At 43.0% G+C, this 23748-nt stretch overlaps 1 protein-coding gene across 1 annotated transcript; it reads left to right on the forward strand.

The window, feature by feature from the left end:
* Nucleotides 1–5330: 5330 nt before the first annotated feature.
* ntn5 (netrin 5) lies at nucleotides 5331–23748 on the forward strand. The gene is made up of 7 exons (XM_037111057.1): nucleotides 5331–5798; nucleotides 12848–14331; nucleotides 15412–15600; nucleotides 17833–17982; nucleotides 21013–21063; nucleotides 22478–22558; nucleotides 22808–23748. The coding sequence occupies exons 2-7, from the start codon at nucleotides 12858–12860 to the stop codon at nucleotides 23356–23358; spliced, it is 2496 nt and encodes an 831-aa protein (XP_036966952.1). The 5' UTR covers nucleotides 5331–5798; nucleotides 12848–12857; the 3' UTR covers nucleotides 23359–23748.

Below are 23748 nucleotides of genomic sequence, written 5' to 3' on the forward strand. Positions count from 1 at the left end.
GATGTAATTTTAGGCAATACATTTTGTTTTGAAACTGTAAAATAATCTGCCTCCATTATGCGTCTTTCTGTTTTGTTTTTTAACCACATTTTAAGGATCATTGCACAGAAATGTGTGTGTATCAGCCGATATACCAATATCAGATTTTCTTTACCCATAGTATCTTTATCGGTAGTAACGGTTGGGCTCTAGAACAATGATTTGTTTCCTTTCATTTCAAATGCTTTTGATTTTAAGCTTATTTGTTGCTCATTCAACTGTGAAACAAATGAGATCTAATATAAGAGTGAACGCTAAAGTACTGCTTTGATTTTAGAGCTAATACTTCATTTGTAAAAGTGTGTAATGGACGAGAACTCGCATTTAATCCACACACAGGTTCCCGCTCTGTCCCTTTGGCCACAAGTCTGCTGGAATTTCTGCGTTTTTTTTTTTTTTTTTTTACTTTCATCTACCTGTTCCCCCTTCAAGGACGGCATTTTTTTTTTTTTTCTCAACATAAGCAGAAGGTAAAACATTTGACTGATGTTTTCTCTTGACCATTGATCCTTATACGCAGCGGGTTGACATGCGGTTCATTGGTGAGTTCTCCTCCGGTGCAGAACAACAGTCTGGTCTCCATCCAGCACCTGTCAGCACATTCAGAGACAAAGTGAGGGAAGCCCGGAGAAACAAAAACATTGCGTCTGAAATTCATGGCAACCGGGATAATTTTCCACTCCTGCTCCTTTTGCATACCAGGTCTTTGGAGCCAAGGCCATCAGTCAAGGCACTTGACATCTCTCTTGATGCGTTAAATCATAAAAACATATCATCATAGTTACCTGCAAGGACATTCTGTGAGGAGGATCAAGATGCCATTTTGTGTTTTCTTATTGCAAAACCGTATAAGAGAATTGACAGGAGAAGCCTCTCGCGTAGTCGAGGACAGTTCATCATCTGTCCGTCATTTCCTTTCTGTTCCTTACTGCTGCTGTACACACTGGAGAAGGTCAGAGGGGAGGAAACGTGATCTCCTTGAAGATCTGCTGAGACGTGACGGGACGGGGGTCGATCCCTGATACGGACTTGTGAGATACATCAGCACGTTAGTAGAAGGATCGCCTTACAACCTCTAAGCCTTGATGTCCCAAAGCACAACACACAGTGAATTGTGATAATTTATGCGGTCTAATTGTTTTTCAGAAGACGCAGCTGCGCTAAAGGCTCGGAAGAAACATCAGCTTGACGACGGTGGGTGGCCGCAGCACAATGTCCGTATAACTACAGTCGCATGGTTATTCCTTTGTCTCATTGATTTCTCTCTAGGAAGATGTACAATTAAGCATAAATCTGAAGGCCTTTGGCAGATCATAATAAAATATACATAGAACAGCACAAAACAAGCACCTAGGCAGAAGTGAACACATACTGTAATGGAATGGAAGTCCAAAATATTTCTTTTTAGGGATCCTTGTTACTGTTGTAACTATTGCTGCTGTGTGATCCCCTCCATAGCGGTTAGCATTAATATGTGCTAACTCAGCCTATTCTGAACCGTGTATACAGCAGTATCATCAGCATACACTCAAAAGTCGACACTGCCATGAAAAATGACTGATTGTTATTATGTAGAGTAAATAGGAATGGGCTTAACATTGATCCTTGAGGTACACCTTTTGTATTTTCTATTACCTTTCCCTCATTGTATATATTTGAGTAGATCTGATTTGGCAAATCTCAGCTCTTGAAAGCTGTGTGTCTCAGTCCTTTACAACATACCGTCAGCTTGTCTGTATCTTGGCTATATTTCACTGCTATATCTCGGTTTTTCATCAGTTCAACATATTTTCATTAAACCACGATATAGACAAATTTTTCTCTCTTTTTTTCTGGACCTTTTGCAGTTAATCTTATCTATACAGAATTGATGCTACTTGTAAATGGACCTGGACCAGCTAAGTAGGTCATCTACACAGGAAGTTTATTATGACCCAAATTTACGTTTGTTGTTTGGTGGCGACCTCTAGTGGCCATAGTTTTAATGGCGGGAGCAAAGGTGGAAGTCCTGTGATGTTTTATAAAGACTGACAAAGTCCACAGAGGAAAGTTGCATGTGAAATGCCAACATCAGTGTTGAATAATTTAATCTTCTTTTACGTAACTTCAGTTCCCTGTTGTCCTAAAGCCGCATAACTTACAATGCACAAATTTCAACCCTGACCGTGACTGTTTCCTATACCTAACACAGAAGTTTTGACGCCTAGATTTGACCAAATGGCAACTGTGTCACGTCAGCCACTGGATGATGAAGACAAAACAGTCATATATGTTATAATGTTTCAGAAACTGTCATATGTTGTTCGGGGAGTCAATAGCAATCCACCAATTCAGTTGTTTAGGTACTGTTGTTAGGTATTGTATATGATATGTTACGCAACCATTATTTAAAATCAGCAGATGGCACACCATCCCATTTCTTGAAACCAAAAATGTATTTTCTTTGTGTTTCTTTGCTTGAGTAATTGAGAAATGCTAGAAGACTGTGGATGCACATATGTCAAATTTCTATATGTTACATCTTCCTGTTCATATCTGACCACTAAGCTGAAGTACAATGCCATACTGTAGCACTTAAATATTTTTAGCACCAGCTAATCCATCAAATAGACGCCCATGTGTTGTGAAATCTGCTCTTATTCTGTCACGGTGGCTTAATGTTGACTTTCATAATTACACCTCCATGGTATTTTATTTATTATGATTCAGTCTCTCAGCACACTCCTAGCTGCGGGGCGCAAACTTTGGCAGCGCGACGCACCTGTCAAGGACCACCTGAAGTGTTTTGCTAAGCAGTTAAACATTTTTTCTCATATCAGTTTTTAGGGCCGATTTCTGTTATCACTTAGCCTGGTTCTTAGTTAAGTCATTCTTGAAAATGCTACCAATTTAGTTCCACTTCCAGCTCGGCTCACTCAACCCTCTTGTGTCTTCGTGTTGATGCTGCCAAAGTGCAATATTGACGCATAAACGTGCTATTTCACCCCTCAATTTACTTTATTGCACTTGTCCTGCGTCCAAGGATAGCATTTCTTAACTGCACTGTAACCACTAGACACATACACACACACGTACACACACACACACACACACACAAAGCACACCTGGGGAAACATTCCTCGAGGGAAGTCATCAATCAGTTTTATGGCTTTCTCTGGGAAAGTTTCCTCCTCTCCAATCAAGCGTCTTCCCTCCCTCCACCCTCGAATCTCTTTCTTATATTTCCATCTGTATCAGTTTTGGTTCACATCTGAGAACGATCCACTCCGGCCAATTAACTTCAACCATTTTTTCCCTATTCCACCGAGGGATAATTGGAGCAAACTGGAGAGTGGGATCTTTGCCTGGACGAGACCAGATAAACCTTTTTTTTTTCCAAACCAGCCTTCCCTCCGTGTCCTCAATGTGTTCGCCTGTGGTCATAAACCTGGAGGGTTGGAGGATCTGCGCGGTGCAAAAGTGTCCTTAACAAGCCATGAAATTTTTAATTGAGTCTTAAAATTACGTTGTTTTTTTTTTTTTCCTTTTAAAGAGGGAAAAACTGCCTCGAAAGTTGAAAGAATTCCACTTGTCTCCAAAGCAGATCAACCTGTTTCAGGATCTTTTTCCCCCTCAAGTGTGTTGACGTTCTGATTTAGTGACCTCTCCTTCGCCTGTAACAACAAATACAGTAAAATGGTCTATTTTCAGATAAATTATGACACTCAGGAGTGATGTCTTACCAGCGGTGGAAAACAGATCCCCCACTTACAGGCCTTGAAAACCTATTACTCCAATCAACTTGTTATTCCGAGCAGCAGGATCTTACAAGAACGCGAGATTTTTTCTGCCAAAGTTACAACAGTTTTTAAGTAATTTACTGATTATGAATAGGTGGAACAAGCTGATGTCATATTTCAGTGCACCAGGATTTAGCAACATTTGAATTTCAAAATGTTGTGGGGTTGTGGAACACAATCCTGATTAAGTAATCTACAGGTAAACGCTTACTGAACACTTCTTTGATTCTTGCTTAAAGGGCAACTCCACCAATCTTACACATCACATGGGTTTGCAGGTCTTGGGAAGTCCTGCTGCACATGTGTGTATAAAGTCTGATATTCAGATGACATGCAGCTTCCTCTGGAGCCACAAAAGGCTTTTCACCACTTTTTCCACATGTGCATTCTCCCCAAGACCTCTAAACACACTTTAAAAACGTAAAATTGGTGGCGTTACCCTTTAATTTCTCACATTTTTAAGGCTGCAGACAGATATTTACGATTTGAAATGACATTTTCAGAGGCTTTAGATACATATATTGTAATAACTGTTTGAGCAAGTACAGAAATATCTTCATGAATCTTAGCATTAAGGGAAAAAGCAGAAGTTTAATGTTGTATTTGTCTGTGGTGACAGTAGTTGTATCTTGTTGAGTAGGTCAGTGGAACTGGGATTCACTGCACAAGCTGACTGTGGGAGTATGTAGAGTATTTCAGTGGTGGAATGAGTACAGAAAATCAGTTACATTACTAAAATATTACTCAGTCACAAGTAAAACTAATGCAAATTGAAATTAAAATTACAAGTACAGTCTTCTTCTCAGAAACTGCTCTATCAGTCACTTTTAAACTCACCAAACCTCGACCTGCTGCAGAGTTTTGGGTGTTTTTTGTCGCATGTCAGGCGTTTTATTAGCCCGTTTGTGATCAGGTAGCCTCATTAGGAATTTGCAGATAAAAAGGTTTATATATAAATTCAAATTGTACATAATTATGTTTTTACGGCAGCTAAGTTGATTAAGTGCATACTTAAGTAAAATGAAAATTACACTCTTAGAAAAACAAAATACAAGTACACCCAAAAAAAATGACTTAATTACAGTAATGGGAGCAGTTGTAATTAGCTACTTTCACGCCTGCCAAATTCTTTGACTTAAGTCAAAATAGCAACACAACAGTGTTGAAATACTCGTCATGTTAGTCGTGCTCCAGTCAAGTCAGGTATTTGGCTGCAAAATGTGCTCACAGCGTCAAAAGTTGACAGTGAAGAGAAATATGGCTCCTTTTCTCAAAGTGAACCATTTGTTTTGGTTCTAAAATCCTTTATGATGTAAGTGAAAATGTAGCTAAGTAAAAAGTGCAGTATTTTCCTGTGGTGGGAGTGTGAAAATGGTCATACCTGGCTCGAGTGAGATACAGGTACCTCAAATTTGTATTTAATTATGGTTCTTGAGTATAACCTTTAACAACATACACTTGTCAACTCTGTGTAAATGGCATAACAATGTTTTCTGTACAGCAAATATCGGATTTATGCATCAGACACTGATACATTTTGATATTCAGTGAAAACATGTACATGCATCAGCCACTGAAATTCAAAAATATCAATTAAAAATAAAGGGCTTGTAAGGATGATGTGTCAACATTTGAATTTTAAAAAAAATGTATTTGAAATCAGCATGAAGTTTGACGGATACACTCTGCAGTGTGTGAGCTGCTCTGACTTGCGCGTCAGGCAGGATGTGTCTCCTCCGGAGGTGGAGGCGCCTCTTGGCTCACTTCGCTCACTATAAAGGAGAGAGGGACGCACCTCCCAGCTGATCCCGTTAGTGTATCTTCCTCCTCCTCCTCCTGCTCCTGCTCCCGCTGTAGTGCCGCTGTGTTGCCCCCTCTCGGTACAGTAGGCTCGTCTCTCTGGATGTGCGGACACTTGCTGCGCTCCTCTTAATGATCGGGAGGGACGTCAGGAGAGGGAGAAGCACCGGGAGGCACATGGTGAGGATTGATCTCTTGATGTTTCCCAGTGTGCGCTTGGCGGAGGCTCTCTGCGGTTCTCGGGTGTGTGCTCGTGAAGTTTGTTTGTTTTTGTTTTTTTTTTTAAATATCGGCTGAAGCGGCGCGTAAAGAGAGTGTGGGCTCATGTTCTGTCACTGTGGAAATCCACAGACATTTATTTAAAAAAAAAAAAAAAAAAAATGCCCCAGAGGAGGATTTATCACCATGTTGCGTTTACTTGTCTAAACGTGTCTTGTGATTTACAGAATAAAATGAAGTGCAGTCTTGTATTTTGTCCGACGTCGCTGCGCAACTTCTCCTCACAAATCCAGCCGATGCGCATGAATCACACTTTTATGTACTTTTATTTATTTTTTTTAAATTACATTTCTTTTCAAAACCTACGCATTTTGTTTTTGTGTTTATTTGACTATCTTCGACTGATTTTTGCACGCAAATCTGTCAGAGTTGGCTTCAGTCTTAATTAGCCTCTCTTTTGGAAATTAATTCCATCCCTACAATTCACGCAGGCTAAGCGTGCGTCTAGAGTCGAGCTTTTACTTTGAAAAGCTAGGACTGAACGTAATTAAAACTGCTTAAAATGAATACCTCGTAAACACTAAACGTTCCTGCATGTTGCCGCTGGAAGATCCCGCATCCATTGCGATGTTATTGTGAGCAAATGAAAGCGAAATATGTGAGATTTCTATCACCGCGTCCCTCTGTGGCGGATTAAATGAAATACGAAAACATAAAATACCAACCTGATTTGCTTTTGATTATTCGGATTTATCCTAATTGGAAGAAAAAACAACGTCCTTAATCGCAAACACATACCAGACTAATTATCAAGATTATGAAAAAAAAAATCTGAATGATGTTATTTGATCAAACTGTGATAGTCCCGACTCTGTAAATATTTTTGTTCCTTCCTCTAATTGACTTCAGTCAGTTTCGGCCTAACAAGAGCAATTAACTCTGCCGAATGGAGCTAATTAAGCTCGGGGGCTTCACTCTCAGCTCTCGCCAAAGCAATCAGACCAAATATGATAAACATTTGCGCTTAATGAACCGAGGCATGCGAGTCATTATTCGGAGGGGTCATTAAACGCAACGCCCCGCAACCTGCGTGTGACCGCGGGCTGTTTTCCTGTAAAGGACCCGTCTGTGGTTAATTAGTTTGAGTAAAGTCCCTCTGCAGCATGAGAAAATATACCGTATTTGCTTTAATAGACATACACGTCTCAGTCATGCAGGGGCCTTCAGTGTGTTTTATTTATTTTATATAATCTGATCATCTTTTTTTTCTTTTTTTTTTTTTTTTTTTTTTTAAATAACAAGTCAGCCAACAAAAATAAGGGCTGCTTTTTATTTGTTCTTGTGCCTTGAGTGTTTTTTTTTTCTTTCTGAACCCCCTGTGTTACATTGTGTGGATTTAATTAACGCCGCAATTACAAAGCAGAGGGCACACCCCCCCCCGCCACGCTTTTTCACCCCCATCGTGCCCGTGGTTGACTTTGGCGTGTCCGCGGAATCGCGATGATTTCATTTCCATCTGTTTTTCAATATGAACATGTGAAGCCTGAGCTGTTGGAGAGCGTCCTGCCAACTTGTATGAGGCTGTAAAGAGGGGGTGGCGGTGGGGGGTGGGGGGGCTTTTGGGGGGGGGGGAGAATTGACAGGAAACTCGCCTTTAAATATCAAGTGTGTAACATGTGTTTTTTTATTCAAAAAATGAAGTCAACGCGGAGGCAGAGACACCCTCCATGTGTCTGTGGAGGTGCAGTCGGACCCCGTGAGCCCCCCCAGCCCCACGCCACCCACCCATCTCCCCTTGCACATACACCAGATTGGCAGTTTGTTGGAGGTGCAAACGTGAAGGACAGAGGCCTTTAGCTAAAGATACAAGCAGTGATAATCCATTTTGTGCTGTCTGTTGCTTCCACCTCCCGGGCTGCCCCACTAAAATTAGATTATTACACCTAAAACAGAACCCGTGGAATCTGCTCCGTGTGGAATAACACACACATGGGCTTCGACTGTGCAGGCAGGAATGCCGTTGGAGAATACAGGCCGCGTGCTCGCTCTCCTCACCCAGTGTTGTATTTCTGACCAGCTGAGGACAATTGCAAATTAACAAAGGTGTCAGTGTGGTAACATGCGCCAACAGGTGCCTTGGTCCGGCTTCAAACATGTAAAGGGAGAGCTTATATCATTGATCATATTTATTTAAAGACTCCGTGCCTTTCGAGCAGAGAGACCCCTCAGAAATCTCCCCCCCCCCGGCTTCCCCGACCTGACACAAAACTGTCTTCATTTGCGGGAAAAAAACCCCCCCCCACAGTTTAGCCGTTTGAAACTCATTACCAAGTAGCAGAGCAATTTGAATTTAACATATTTGCCTCCGTCTTGGCCGGCCGGAGCTGCTGCCCATGACGAGGAATGTTAAAATGTGAGAGACGGGCCAAATCCAGCTCATCTGCTCACCAGAACAGCTCCAGACCCAGACAGGCCCGCAGCTCTAAAGTGTGAACAGGCCAGAGAGAGTTAACAGGTAGCAAGAGGGAAGCATGGGAAGAGCCCAAGCTTTATTTTCACAATTTAAAGGGGCTCTATGTAAAAAAAATTGTAGAAATTTACTTTTTCATTGGCCATATGTGAGCGGTTGAGACCTTCTCCGTCTCACTCGATCACCTACAGAAGACCGTTGATGATTAGTTTAAGTTGTTTGACGCTGCTGGACCATGGATTTCTTTGTGAGGGACTCGGGTCGGATTTTACGCACCAGTCCAAAGGATGTGACTTCATGCACGTTCTCGATTGCCTCTTTCGAGTCCGTTTACAGAGAGCATTACTATCTAACATTAGTTTCGAAATGGAGTCCGCTAATATAAACTAAGAACCGGCTTCTAGCACAACACAGAAGTTCCCCAAAGCCCATATAAATCTTTTGTATCCTGCTAAATCACAATTGCCACAGCGGAAAAATGCTCAGTTTGATTGATCAAAGTATTGATTGAGTATTGATCAAAATATGGTCCAAATACAGCTGATTTATTTATCAAGATCCAAGACTTATTCCCTGAGAAAGTAACGAAAATGTAGGAAAACGCTCTATCTAGCAATGGTAAAGAAAGGAGGAAAAAATCCTGGATTCATCTCTTTTTCCAGATCTGCACCAAAAGTTAATGGGGTCCATTCTGGGTTGAGACCCATCTTCCATAAAAGTTTCATGGAAATCTGTTCAGCAGGTTTTGTGTAATTCTGATTACAAACCAACCAACGAGCGCACAAACTATCCCAGGCAAAAATAACCTCCTTGGTGGCTGTAAAAATGTTGCTTCTATTTGGTGATCGTATTTTACTCTCACTTAGTTTAGTGCTCGTTGCACTTTCCTCTTAGAGTCTCTGCCTTGCAACAGCCAATGATAAGACAGCAGAGGATACGCAGCACATACATATACTGGAATGGCACCAAGTAAAGCTCATACCTCCGCCAAGGCCCAACAGTCCCATTTCTACTCATTCATAGATACCGGCTACTGATTTTTTTTTTCATCAAGATTCATGAATGACTCCCTTGGAAATTAATACAATTGTCAAAAAATTAAGTTAAATTAAAATAAATGCCCTATCTCACTTTATTAAAGAAAGTGAGCGAAAATTCCTGCATCTGTCCCTTTATCCGTATCCACACTAAAAGTTACTGGGGTCTATTCTGGGCTGAGACCCATCCTCCATCCAAGTTTTGTTGAAATGGGTTGAGTAGTTTTTGTGTAATTATGATTACAAACCAACAAACAACCTCCTTGGTAGAAATCAAATTCATATGTTGCTTCTCTTTGGTGATCATATTATACTCTTCATTACTTTTATGCTCCACTTTCCTCATCGGTCTTTGCCTCACAATAGCCAATATCTTTTCATTATTATTTTTTTATTTCTCCTTTACCAGAAAGTCCAATTGAGATCAAGATCTCTTTAACAAGAGAGACCAGAGCAGCCTTGCAATATTACAGCATAATAAAATGCAACATGTAAAATATGATACACAAAAGTCCAACAGAACAGGTATTCAAACATAGTGGCCTCTCAAGAAAAACAAAAACATGCCTCCTTCAGCACATTCCTAATATTGCCCTTAAATTTAACAGTGGATATAAATGTGTCTAATTTCAGATCTCTTTGCAAGTTATTCCATCCCTCAAAACCCTAGGAACATTCAAAAGCAACCACTTGGAGGCGTGAGGCGTGGTAACTCACAGAGCGTAGACGGAGAAGAGTAGAGAGGTAGTAGAAAGACAGCAAAAGATAAGCAGCGTAAACAAAAATGATAGAGGTAGAAATCATGTATTTTGTGTTTTATATTTTTGATTACCTTAGAATACATTCTTCAGATATGATTTTAGTTTGAAATTTTGTGTAAGTAAACATCCACGAGGAGGCGAATACTTAGTTGGTTTAGCCCTTCCAAATCCATAAAACAGTGCATTTGTCCCTTCCTGGCTGTAATATTTTTGGCTTCCTCAAGTTCCCCAGGACGCATATCAGCACGATGAAGAATAGAGGGAGAATTACACGAGGAAAATAAATAGGGACTGCAGAGCACGAACACGAGCGTCGGCCTCCTCGCTCTCCTCTGTTCGACTATGCTGTAAACATGCCCCCAGGTTGTCAGCAAGTATTTTTCCAGCCCCTTGCCAGCCAAGCATAGCTGCTTCTAAAGATCACCCGCCGGAGATGTTGATCTCATCTTACCACTATTTGGCTGTATAAGCTTTTTGAAAGGCAGAGATTGCTGCCAAGTCATTTTCAAAACCTTTTCGCTCAAACTGAAATCGAGGCGAATTTGTTGTTTTAAGTTTTTTTGTCATTTAGACCTCCACTTGAGGCTCACTGGGGGGAAAGAAAAAGGATTTGTTTTCTTCTCATCAAGCAGCTCTCTGCAACCGTCGCTCATCTTCAACATGTCCTCCCCGACACCTCGGCTGTGTGAATTTATGGAAAGCGGCAGAGAAAAACCGTTGAAACCGTATCCGGTGGGTTAAGGTGGCGGTGCCAGACAGACGATCTGGTTTCGGATCAAGAGTCTGGATTTGGCCTGGAGGGGCGCGTTTAAAAATCCCAGGGGCCTCTCTCAGATGAGCATCCATTTATCAAAGCACTCGTAATGGGCCGATGTTTAATTAGTCATGTAATGTGACAAAGACAAGAGCAAGTGCATGTCAGGGGGAATGTTAAACAACCGCCCTCTTTCTCTTCCAGCCTCGTGGGTTTCACTCGTCCCAACCCTGAACCCCCCCCCACCCGCCCACGCTGTCGTCATTCCTCATCCAGAATGAATTCTTCCAGCGCTCCCCTGAATCCTCTAATAACCTTTACCCTGCTAATAATCTCTTCTTTGACACCGTATGAAACAAGAGATCTAATTAATCACCCGATCAACTATAAGTCCCGCTTTTATCAGCGCGTTCAGGTTCCCGTGGGGCATGTCTCGACGCGTCAGGAATGACCAACCGAGGCATTCTGGACCCCGGGAATGTGGGTCGGTGGCACCGGGGTCACAGTCAGACCGCTCGTCACTGCGCCCTTTGCTTGGAGCGTTTCCTGTAGCAACGCCACAAAACAGCGTCGCCTGATATGCCTGATCTTGGCTTTTGTCCCAAACAGGTTTGGTCGATCCACTTTCTAGTACGTTGCTTTAGGAGCAGTTTGACTAAGGCAGTCGGGGCCGGGGGGGGAGTGCCACGGCCTCCTCGCAAGGCTCCTCAGAGCTGTGTGGTCCCTGAGGGAAGCCTCATATTTCGGTCGTTGGCTAATTGAGCGGGATGACGAGGCCGGAGAGGCTCTCAGCCCGTCCTCTCCTATGGGTTTGGTTTATGCAGCCCTGCTGACTTCGCTGTCAGTGTCAAACGCTTGTTAGGACATCATCAATCTTGCAGCAGTTAAGAATATTCCCAGAACAGAATGAAGGGGGCAGGTGATAGATTGGCAGGGAGTCGGAAGAGCAAGCGGAAAGTCGTTTGAAAGTGTGGAGGGAAGGTAGTTATTGATGAGAAAACGACGGGCGACTCGAGAAGGGAAAGAAACGAGAGTGACCCAAAAGTAAAAGTGCAAAATGGTTCTTAGCGAGAAATTCAAAAAAAAAAAAAAGGAGTGCATGTTGAGAATGTGCTTCTGGGCTAAAAACAATAAATCAGTGGTTCCAGAGAGAGTACGTGCATTGTTCGTTTTGTCCACATGCCAGAATTAACGCTCTTGGGTATCAAATCTTGACAGACGAATAAATTTCACTCATCACCAGTTGTAACAGACGGGAAGGGATTTGTTCTCGCTGCAGACGTACACAAGTCTGTGTTTGTCTTTAGCACGGAAGTATCCATGTAGGGGCTCAAGCCGAACACACATTTCGATCTATAAATCACTTCCTACCATCCTCAAGCCTAATCTCCAACTCCTCTCCTTCCCTCCCCTCAGTTCTTTTTTCTCATACCCTCTCCTCTGCTCAGGAACTCCTCACACCGCTCATGCTCAGGCACGTCGCTCGGCTGCAGCGCTGACCGACGGTAAAGTGATTTGAAAAGGAGAGCCATAAACGTGATGGATGTGGTCCAGCTCAGGGTTTAGCCCCAGCTGTCGGGCATGTTTTTTGTCATTTCAGACAGACCCGCTGGGTGCGCGCCCTTCTTCACCCATGTTCATCGTTCTCTTTTCGGGGTTGAGGGGAGTTTTTAAGACGAATACGTTCTTAAGGGCTGTCAAGGTCACAGGTTCAAACCGGTGGCTGACACAACTGTGCAGATCGGAGATTACATTTTTACAGGATGAGATCTTTACTGGCATCTACCGAAAGGCAATAAGGTGCAGATGAAGCGATGCGGCGAGCTGGTATCGTGTGTTTTCAATAAAGGCACAGGTGGTCTATCTTAGATTTCCTTTGCTGGTTTAAAATGCAAGTCTTATAAATCAATCACTTTGAGTTTTTTTTTTGTTTTATGATCTGACTCCCATGGCTCTCTCTTAAAAATCATCTTTTTTTCCTTCCACAGGCTGGATGACATGATGTTCCTACCCTTTTCCCCTCCCCCTTCCCCCTCTCTCTTCCCTTTTTTCCTTCTACTTCTCCTTTTCCTTCCTCCATCCCTTATCTCCTCTTCCCTCTCCCACGTCCCGTTGAGCTGGACTTCGCCTCACGACCCCTGCTACCACCTAGACGGCCGCCCGCGACACTGCCTATCGGAGTTCATCAACGCAGCCTATGGCATCCCAGTCAATGCTAGCCACTCGCTGCAAGGGTCCGACTATGACAGCAACATCACCACCTTGACGGACCTCCACAACCCCCACAACCTCACCTGCTGGATGGCTCACAGAGGTTCTGGCACCGGAGAATGGGTCTTCACGCTGCCTCTTGGCCGCCGTTTTGAGATCACCTACATCAGTTTGCAGTTCTGCCAGCAGGGGGAGCCATCGGACCCCATCTCCATCTCCATCCTCAAGTCAATGGACTTCGGACGCACTTGGAGGCCGATGCAGCACTACTCAAGTGACTGCCTTGGGAACTTCGGCCTGCCCTCTCAGACGGTGGCCCAGACAAGGCACCAAGAGACAGAACCCCTCTGCTCAGATCCTCGCCCTCTGCAAAAGCAGCGGGGGGGCATGGTGCTGGCCTTCTCCACCCTGGACGGACGGCCTTCCTCTCCGGATTTTGACCACAGCCACACCCTCCAGGACTGGGTGACAGCCACGGACATCCGTGTGGTATTCCACCAGGTCTCCAACAACGCCAGGGTGAGCAACTATGGTAAGAAGGAAGACACACGATGGCGTGATGGTGCAGAGCATGACGGAGGGACTGGGCTTCTGAGGTGGAGACCAGGCTCCAAGGGGCGCACTGGAGATCATGTCGAGAAGCTAAACACAGATAATGCACTGGTATTTTTTGACAGGGATACAAAAAACTCAGAGATAAGGGGAGCAAACAGAGGGGAGAAAGTGGACAAGCATGGAAGGAGGGGTCATTATAAGTCGTCAGGACAAGACGAGGATGGGCACAATGTGACCAGCAAGGAAAGGGATGTTAGCTTTAGCACAGACTCACTCGCCTCTTCAAAAAAAGGCGGGAGAGGCAGAGGCCGTGGTCGCAAGAAGGAAAACAATGATTGGCTGCCTTGCCCCAACGGAGGCTGTAACTGGACAGTTGAGGGGCGGAGCAGGAGCAACAAGGGGCGGGAGCTGCGGAAGAGGAGGAACAATAATCACAACACCAAACAAAGCTCAAGGAACCTGCAGGTCCCCCCACCCGCTGCTTTTACCTCTGCTGTCCAAGGTCCTCTGGCCCTCTCGGACCTGCAAGTCGGCGGCAGGTGTAAGTGTAATGGACATGCCTCTAGGTGTCGCCGCGATGACACAGGCCGGGCAGTGTGCGTGTGTGAGCATCACACGGCCGGGCCAGACTGTGACGTGTGCGAGGATTTCTACTGCGACAGGCCATGGCATCGAGCTACGCCCACACACCCAAACCCCTGTATTGGTGAGTCCTCCACCCTGTTGCTGAGAGAAAATATTCTACAAAATGTGATAAATGTGAATGGTCTCCAATTCCAGGTCGAGATGAAATCATCAGGGTTATTTTCTCAGGCTTTATTAGAGCTCCTTCATAGCTACAGTCTATCTTTAATTACACCAATCTTTGTGTTTACGTGCTCTTAAAGCAAAAATGTTCTTGATGATCCAGTGTAAGCAAAGCTAAAACTTTTTTCAGCTTTGAAAAGCACACTTTTCGATATAAAACAACATGTCACACATTTTTACTTTAGCTAACATTTTGATTGATACTTAACATGCTATTTTAATGTATAACTGGTGGTGTCTGCTTTGCATTTGTAATAAAGACGCGGTGACATCATGCCCTCCTTTGGAGTGGGCCATTTTATTTACATGTTGTTTACATCTGTTCCTCCCTTAATAAACAGAAATTGGGTGCCCTGGCTCCCTAAGGCCCCAAACATAAACCGCAATATCCCTGGATCGATGTTTGGCCAGGGAGAAGTTGCATGTCAAATCCCCATTTCCCTCTCACCTCATTTCCTCCTGTCATCTTTCTGCTGTCAGCTCTCCAATGACGTCTACATATGTATTCCTCTCAGAGATGTGAATTATGGTCCTTTGAAGTGAGCCAGATATAGTTCAGAGCCTTCTGAAGAGTCGTCAGCAATAACAACGGCTCATTGTTCTTTCTTGTTTTAGGGGGAGTGTTTACATGGTTAAAGCTGTTTTAAGTCTCGTCGTCGTTTTAGCTAACTTCTTGTCCATTTCGCAGTTAATAAACTCATCCTTCCTCTCTACGTCACAACAGGAGGATCGTACTTGCTACATGTTCACGAGCAGACAGGGACAACTCCTTATGGAGTTCTTTTTCCTGATTGGATAAAGTGATCATGGATACCAGAAACACTGCATTTTGTTTAGCAGATCTAAATTACTTGTATTGCCAGACCTAAAAATCAATGGCAAAACGACACTAAACTAGAAGACTGAAAGTTACCTGTTAATCCAAAACTTTGGATGATGGTCTTTTCAATCACTGGTGTTTATGTTTTTTGTCTCCCAGCCTGTGAGTGTAACGGCCACACAAACAAGTGCCGCTTCAGCATGGAGGTGTTCCAGCAGTCGGGCCGGCGTAGCGGAGGCGTGTGTCAGAAGTGTCGCCACAACACGGCCGGACGCCACTGCCAGTACTGCCAGAACGGATACACCCGCGACCACGGCAAGCCGCTGAACCACCGCAAGGCCTGCCAGCGTCAGTTTACTACGTTTTTGTCTGTGTGTGTGTGTGTGTGTGTGTGTGTGTGTGAGTATGCGAGAGGGTTCAGGTGCATACACACGGTTAAATGTCATGTAACTTTCATAACTAACTGTGCATTCCGGGAAGATGAAAAGCAAATCCCAGTGTGAGAGCCAGCGTTTGCACTCTGTCTCCGTCCCAGCGTACAGAAGTGTTTATGGTGTGGTTACATTGTGAGAGAGGGCAGCTATTCCTGTTAGCGATACGAACACAAAAAAAAAACCCAGAAACCCCACTGAGCCGCCACCTGCATCCTCATCGTTACCGCCGGTTGGCATCTGCCGCGACCCCTGACCTTTGACTGGTCACATGTCCTAAGTGACTGTGACACTCTGGCATGCTCGTGTGGAAGCTCCACCGCGGGGTCTAATATATCCAGAGTTAATGTGCTCCCTTTGACGGAAGAAGAAACACGAGCTATGATTAACCGACCCTATATTTTATCACTTTTTATGCATGAAACAAAAAGCCGACTGCAAATTCGTTTCCTCCACCACACAGTCTCACATCTCAGCTTTAATTTATTGACGCTATATTTCACAGAGTTACCCTTCAGGGGCCCATAATTCATTTTCTCCAGTCAGGTTGTTTGGACTCATTGTTAAGATTTGTCTAAACATTATTCGAGTGTGAACAGAGCTGCTGAAGTGTGGCTTCCTCTCCCTATCTGTCTTCTCTCATCCGGTCTTATCCTGTGATAGAAGTGGTAAATAAAAAGCTTTGTAATGTAAACCAGGGCAAATCCAGGCAGTAATCATTATACAGATTCACATAAGCCAACAATAAGGGAAAAGGAGCAGAGAATAAATCATTCCAGACATAGCACCCATCTTGATAAAGACTGAGGAGCTTGAAGCACCAGGGACATAACAAATTTTGATGTGTTACAAATATTAGTGTTGTCCTCCATGTGACATTCGGTTGATTGCTCTGTGGAGGAATTTGTCTTTGTTTACCCAACGAGACAGCTACAAAATAGCTTTTATGGTGTTAGTGGAGGTCGTCCGTCTTTGCTCAAGGACACTCGGATGCTGTCAAGCAGGATTAAACCTGGGTGCTGTCACTGATGAATGGTTTTCTTAATCCCGTCTGTCATCCTGTCTGTCCTTCGAGCAGTTTAGCCACGGAGTTTCGCACGTTTTTGCGTTATATAGCTTAAGACTCGCTTCACTGTTGTCTCATCAACCAAACAGGCTTGCTTGTTTCCATCCCTCCTTAATATTCATACAACTGAAACAAATTCACATGTGGAAGCTCCTCAGAACAACAGTTTTCTACAACATCACTGGATATCTGAACCAACTCTCTACTGACCACTTTAGAGTCTTTTGGTCATTGTTTTTGTTTTACACCCTGCAACTTTACTGTTTTTAATCACACTTTTATTTCGTATTATTGTTCCAAAAGGCGGCTGAAAGGAAGTTTTGATCGATCACTGTTCACTACCTATGCATCACCAATCAGCAGACAGCAAAGCTAGTGATTAGCTCATGAAAACATGAGCAGCGGGGCTCCCCAGTGGCTCAAATGGCAGAGCGCGCATCCTGCATACAGGCTGAATGTCATCCCTCCTCTCTCTCTCATCTCATTTCCTGTCATCCCTCAAGCTGTCCTATCAATGAAGTCACAAAGGCTTAAAAAATAAAATCTTTTGGAGAAATGCAATGTGTTTCCACCGGCCCCTGGTTCTAAATTTCAAGAGTTCAAGGGACCCCATAAAGTCTCCTTAAACCTTTACTTTTTCACATTAATTGACTAATTTGCCTAATCTTTGTTGCTCTTCAGAAGAATGGGCTGAAGGAACTATTGAGCTCCTTGAAAATGAGTTCCTGGGACTGAAAGTTCTCAGTACTTAGGGTATAAATGGAGAAACTGAACCATCCAGCAACTACAGAGCCAGATTTTTCCCTCAGTAGTTGGTGAAGACCAAAGCCAAGATAACAGGAAGGGGGGATATTGGATGTGTCAGATGGAGAGAGAGACAGGGCTTCGAAAGCTAAATTTGCTCCACGTCAGCTGGAGTGAAATCATGCATCTGTATGCCAACATGTCACCACATCAACTTTGTACTCTCATAACATGTCTGTTAAATTGTCAGCTTGTTTTGGTGCCACTGAGAGGCTAGAAAAACTTTAAAAAGTGAGACGTCAGTATCACCTCTCTAATCCTGTCATTCTCTCTCTTCAGCGTGTCAGTGCCATCCTTTAGGGGCGGTGGGTCGCTGGTGTAACCAGACATCAGGTCAGTGTCTGTGTCGAGAAGGTGTGACCGGCCTCCGTTGTAACCGCTGTGCCCCGGGGTACAAACAGGGCAGGTCCCCGATCCGGCCCTGCATACGTAAGTCAACTAGCAGTATTTATGTCTATTAACAATCTGGAAAACTGACAGAAACAAATTATCCTCGTTTAAAAAAAAATGGCACCAGTGTTTGTTCAAGCATTCGAAACGATGAGACAGACGACGAGAGGCAAAGGCAGACGCAGCCTGACGTTTTAATGACGGGATTAAAGAAAAATGTTCGGAGAGACGAATTCTGTTTTTTCTGGCAAACCACATTGGCCTCCAAACTCACAGCCAAGTAGTTTGAGTTGCCTAAACTTGCCTTGAAGGGGTCATCAGATCAGAAAATATGGGTCGTTACGCAAGTTTTAATATCATGAGTCATTTTCTTTGTTATTCATTCAATGCCAGCCGCCCTGCTGAAATAAATCGCAGACTTAATAGTTTGTTGTCAGTCATGATAAAGTGACCTTTTTGATGTCTCCTTCAACTTGATTTGCTTTTTGACCTAAATTGATTAAACCTCCTATCAAGCCCTCTAAGCCTTTATTAAGAAGTAGCTCAATATAAAAGGGGCCGCTGCCATCCAGACTAATTTGGCCCAATCTCCCAGCGTGTCCCCTTTTCATCATCCCTGGAGACGGTGTCCATAGCAGCGTTAACATGAGCTCACCGCCACAGGGAAACCTCATCTCCAGATGATCTGGGATCAGCGTCAGATCAAGTAGATTGTTACTACTCCCATCCCTGCGCCCGGCCCGCACCGAACCCCCGGCCATGAGCGCTAATCCACACGCACATCCCCGGCTAATCGCGCGAGTGCCGACAACCACACAGGCACTGACGCGGTGTAAACCCCAATCAGGTGACATAAGGAGCCACAGCGGCGAGCTTCACACCTGTCGCGCAGCTCAAAAGGCTCCCCATCACAGGGCCCAGACTCATAACTCTCCCAGTGAAAGGAGTGAGTGAAAGAAAACCGTGTTTGTTTTTACTGCCAGACCATCTCAGGCTATCTATAGCATCTCTTTCCCCCACCGCCACCTCTAACACCTCCTCTCATCAGACAGACCAAAAGGCACGCAGCAGCCAGGCTAAACTTAAAGTTAGCTTCCACTGAAGCGTTTTATCCACACCTTGAGCAGCGCAGGAAGTCCACAGAATTGTGGTTGTGTTTCTGCTGTCCTCCCCTACAAAAGCAAAACATATAATTATGACATTTTCTGTCAAAACTGAGAGAAAAGACATTCAAAGTTATAAGAGAGATTTATGAAGGGAAAGCTAACTTGTCAGATAGCTAGGGCTGGCCTTAGCTAAAGCTAAAAAGAAATGTACTTGCTAATTGGCTATTAAAATTTTGAACGGTAAATTTATTTACAAGATGTCAGTTTGCTATAATAAAAGGATGCTGTAGCTAAATCCAATCATGATGAAGAAAAACTAAATCTCAACTCCTGTTACGCTAACATAACTATTGTAAGCTAAAGCAAAAGAGCTTGGCTAAATGAAGGGAAAGCTAGCTGACGGGATAAGAAGGGCTTGTTAAATTCATTCAAGTAAAATTAGATTTATTTGCAAATGAGTTTTTAAATTTCAGTAACATTCCTTAGTAAACATTATTACATTAATATATATATTACTATACATAATTATTTTGATTAACGGAATTACAAAAATTGACAGATTGTTATAATATTGCTAAAATAAGCTAAGCTACTGCTTACATATTAGTTAAAGCAAGACAGCCATATGAAGAGGGAGTTTGCTGGTGCTATAGGCTTTAGCAAAGTTATGTACCACATATTTTGATACATTAAAAAAAAAAAAATGTATTGAAGCTAAATGGGAAAGCTAATGTGTGCTTAAGGCTTTGGTTCACCAAGCTATGTTAGCTCACCAGATTTCTGTTCATCTTAGTGTGGATTAAGGAGCTGCTATTTCAGCGTCTGTTAAATCACGTAATAAATCCCTAATTCTAAGCTAATTTATTACAGCTAAATGGGAAAGCTAGCTTGTGCTTAATATTGCAGTCATATTCAAATTATACAAACTATGGAAGAAAAAAAATTAACTGTGGAATGTAAATCATAACTATAATAACTAGTTATAATGGACAACAAAAAGGTGTGTTAACACATTTTGTTGGTAGATGCTTCATTTTCCTTCTTCACTCTCGAGATTATCCAAAGTCACAATAACTGTATTTTCAGTTTCATGTAGGAGGTGATGGTCAGATATTTGTGGTCATGTTGTCTTGTTTACTTATTTACTGATCAGGTATTTCTTTGTTTAAATCATATTTCCCTTTCCCTTTTTATACTGTATTTTTCATGTACAACTGCTTGTGTTTAGCCCGTAAGTTTGGCTTCCTTTATGAAATCTACTATCTTAATATAATGAGATTCAGGTGTCGTAAAAGCCAATAGTATCTAACCAATTTTAAGTGGTAACCAACCTTGAGCCCTAATCTTTCTTTGTATATATATATTCTATATAAATGTACACAAACACACAGAGCACCTTCCAGTGTTTTAAAAGTGGGGGACAGTCAGCTGGGTGGGGGTGTAGGGTGTCACTGGCCCAGTTGTGTCAGAGAAGACTGGACACAGACGGGGGGCCGGAGAGCAAACTAAAATATGGCAGCACTGTCACACGCACACACACTTTTACAAGAGGCCTGGATAATGTATGTACAGAGCAGTGGGTTGTTCCTTTTCCATCTACAAGTTCATGGACACGCAGTCAAGCAAAGTTTATTAGCCTCTGTTCAGTGTTCGGGACAAAACCATACAAGAAGCGATGGTCTGACCTCATTAAATTACCAGAAGTAAAGTTTGTGTCTGTGTGTGTGCTCAAGAGAGCGCCAGAGAGTGTGTTTTCGAGCCCATAAAAAAAGGACCACACACACACGTTTTTGACACTTGCTTATCTTCTGTGCAGACATGCCTCACGCACCGCGAGGCATTCAAGCATAGCACACATAACACACACACAGTGCGCAACAACCTGACAGCTCATGAAGGTGGGCTGGAGCTTCTCTGGGCATCTGTTCCCGTCACCTGTCTGAAACTGTGTTTATGTCTGCAGGAATTCAAGAGGTCGCGCCGACCCCGGTGTACCAACCTCAGTACAGCATAGGTGAGTAGATGAACAGGTAGACATGACACTGTTTTATACTTTATCAGTTGATACATTTGATGCAGTTTGAGGTGTTATTTTTAACACCAGCTTTCTGTGTTATAAGTTGTGTTTTTGCTCAGTGCCGATTAGTTTGTTGGTTTGTAATCACGATTACGCAAAAACTCCTGGACGGACATCCACAAAACTTGAATGGAACATGGGTTTTGACCTAGAATAAGCCCCATTAACTTTTGGTGTGGATTTTAATAATTTTTTTTTTCCACTTCCTTTAATATTGCAAAATGGGACATTTATCAACATTTTTATGAATTTCTCAGTAAATAATGTATAGATCTCGATGAAAAAATCAGGTGTGTTTAGATGGCTAGTAAGTATGATTGGATGCAGATCCAAATCCTGGTGTTTCATTTGATTTTGGATTGGGCTTGAGGGTATTATTATGCCTTTACAGAGGTATGCTCGCTACAGTGTACCATTCTAGTTGGCACCTGTTAGGATTTTTAAACTTTTTTTTCTTTTTCTTTTTTTTTTTTTTTTTTAAATATAAATAGACAATATATAGGACAGCAAATAAATGAGCAGGACTGTTTCACAAATGATGATATTTGATTCACAATCCATGATAAGCTAAGGTAACCAACGTCAGCTTAAGCAAGAGAGCTATATAAAGGGAAAGCTTGCTGGTTCTTTGGACTTTAGCTACCTTAACAATATATCTTATTTAGAATGCAAAAAAACAAAAACAAACAAACAAAAAAATACATGTTTAGCATGTTAAGTATATATATTTATATATATATACTTAACATGCTTATGTGCTTATTATTCTGGCTGTCCATTTTTCTAGTAGTCACATTTTGGGGGGATCAAGCACTCCTATGCTAGAATTTGCCTTTTTTAATGTGTGTATTTATCTCTTTTAATCTCTTTATAAATCATTGTGTTGTACAATGTAAATGTACATATCCAATAAAAAAGGAATGTGTGAAATACTCTAAAATGTAAATGTTCAGAGCAACTTTCAACTGGAAATAGGAAATAATGTATTTGTCATCACAGAATAATTCACCCTCTAAATTATCCTTTTAATCCCGCTGATGTCATCTCATATACACTTTTTTTTCTCTCTCCCTAAACTTTGAATAAAAAGCATTGTGGGAGCCCGCGCTCTCACCCATGGTGCTGCAGCTAACCACTCCCTCCTAGTGGAGACTGGAGGAATGTCCCACCTGCTGCACCCGGGATCATCTGTTAGTCACAGGATACTGTGATGACAAATAGAAGCAGCCATATTGTAATTAGGGGGAAAGACATGTGCTGATATGCTTGCTATGAAATGATACCCTCTCATTTGATGCATTCTCCCCCCTCTCTCTCCCTCTCCACCTCTCTCTCTCTCTCTCTGTTATAGCGGAGGAGTGTGTTTCGTACTGCCAGCCTTCTCAGGTTAAAGTCCGGATGAACTTGGAGACTTATTGTCTGAAGGACTACGGTTGGTGTTTGTTATTTATAACCTTGTCAAAAAAGAAAAAAAGATGATCTCAATTTCTTTATTTCCCCCCATTTTATTTTTTTTTTTGACTGAGTCAACATAAATTGATATTAGATCTGTATTCATTTTGACTGGTGTAAACCTGATGCATAAAACCAAACCAAATCCTAAATATAAAATAAAACCAAAATATTTATCATAAATAAATGAATTAAAATAATAAAAAAAAATAATCTTTGTGTTTCCCAGTGCTGAAGGTGCAGGTGAGAGGGATGGAGCGTTCAGGTCCATGGTGGCAGTTCTCCATCTCAGTCCAAACCGTCTTCCGCACGGGGTCCACCTCCCGTGTGCGCAGGGGCACCCACTCCCTCTGGGTCCCCGACCGTGACCTCAGCTGTGGCTGCCCGGCCCTTCACGTTGGGCGGACTTTCCTCCTGATTGGTGCAGAGGAGGGGGAACGGGGCTGGGGCCCTGAGGAGAGTCGCCTGGTGGCGGACCGCTCCACCCTGGCCCTCCAGTGGCGGGAACACTGGAGCCCCAAACTGAGGGGCTTCCGGGGGCAGGACAAGAGGGGCCGCTGCCCGCCAAAGTCCCCCAATGGGCAGCAGCACCACCGTCACAGGGAGCAAACAAAGACCCAGTCTGGGTACATCCCCCCTCACCTGCTGACTGAGAAAGACACTCAAACCTCAGAGGCGCCGCACGTACACTCTCATACAGACAGCGAGGTTAAATCCTCAGAGCCGACCTCCTCGCCAACCATGCCCACTCTGGTGTGCTCTACTCCAGGTCATGGGTGAAAAATCACAATTTTTGCCAAAAGATGTTCAGGCAGTCTGCAAAAAGAGAAAGACTATAATGAGAGGAAAGGTTTTTACAGTTCTTCCTGAAGGCTTCAGGACAGAAACGGGTGTGACTTTGCTCCACAGCTTGGAGAAAGTTCGAAAAAGCTCTACGACACACACACACACACACACACACACCCACACACACACTCAGCTGTTATGTGATGTTCAAGTACTTATCTTAAAATGTGAATGTCAATGGTAAAGCAAAAACTCACCCATGAGGAAAAAATGTTTGCAAAATTTCCGCCAACAACCTTGGTGCTATGTGAAATATTAATTCTATAAATGTTGATATTTTCTACTAAAGAAGCTTTTAAAAAATTAAAGTCTGACTAAACTCTG

The sequence above is a fragment of the Acanthopagrus latus genome, chromosome 10, assembly GCF_904848185.1.
Source record: "Acanthopagrus latus isolate v.2019 chromosome 10, fAcaLat1.1, whole genome shotgun sequence".
NCBI lineage: Eukaryota > Metazoa > Chordata > Actinopteri > Spariformes > Sparidae > Acanthopagrus > Acanthopagrus latus.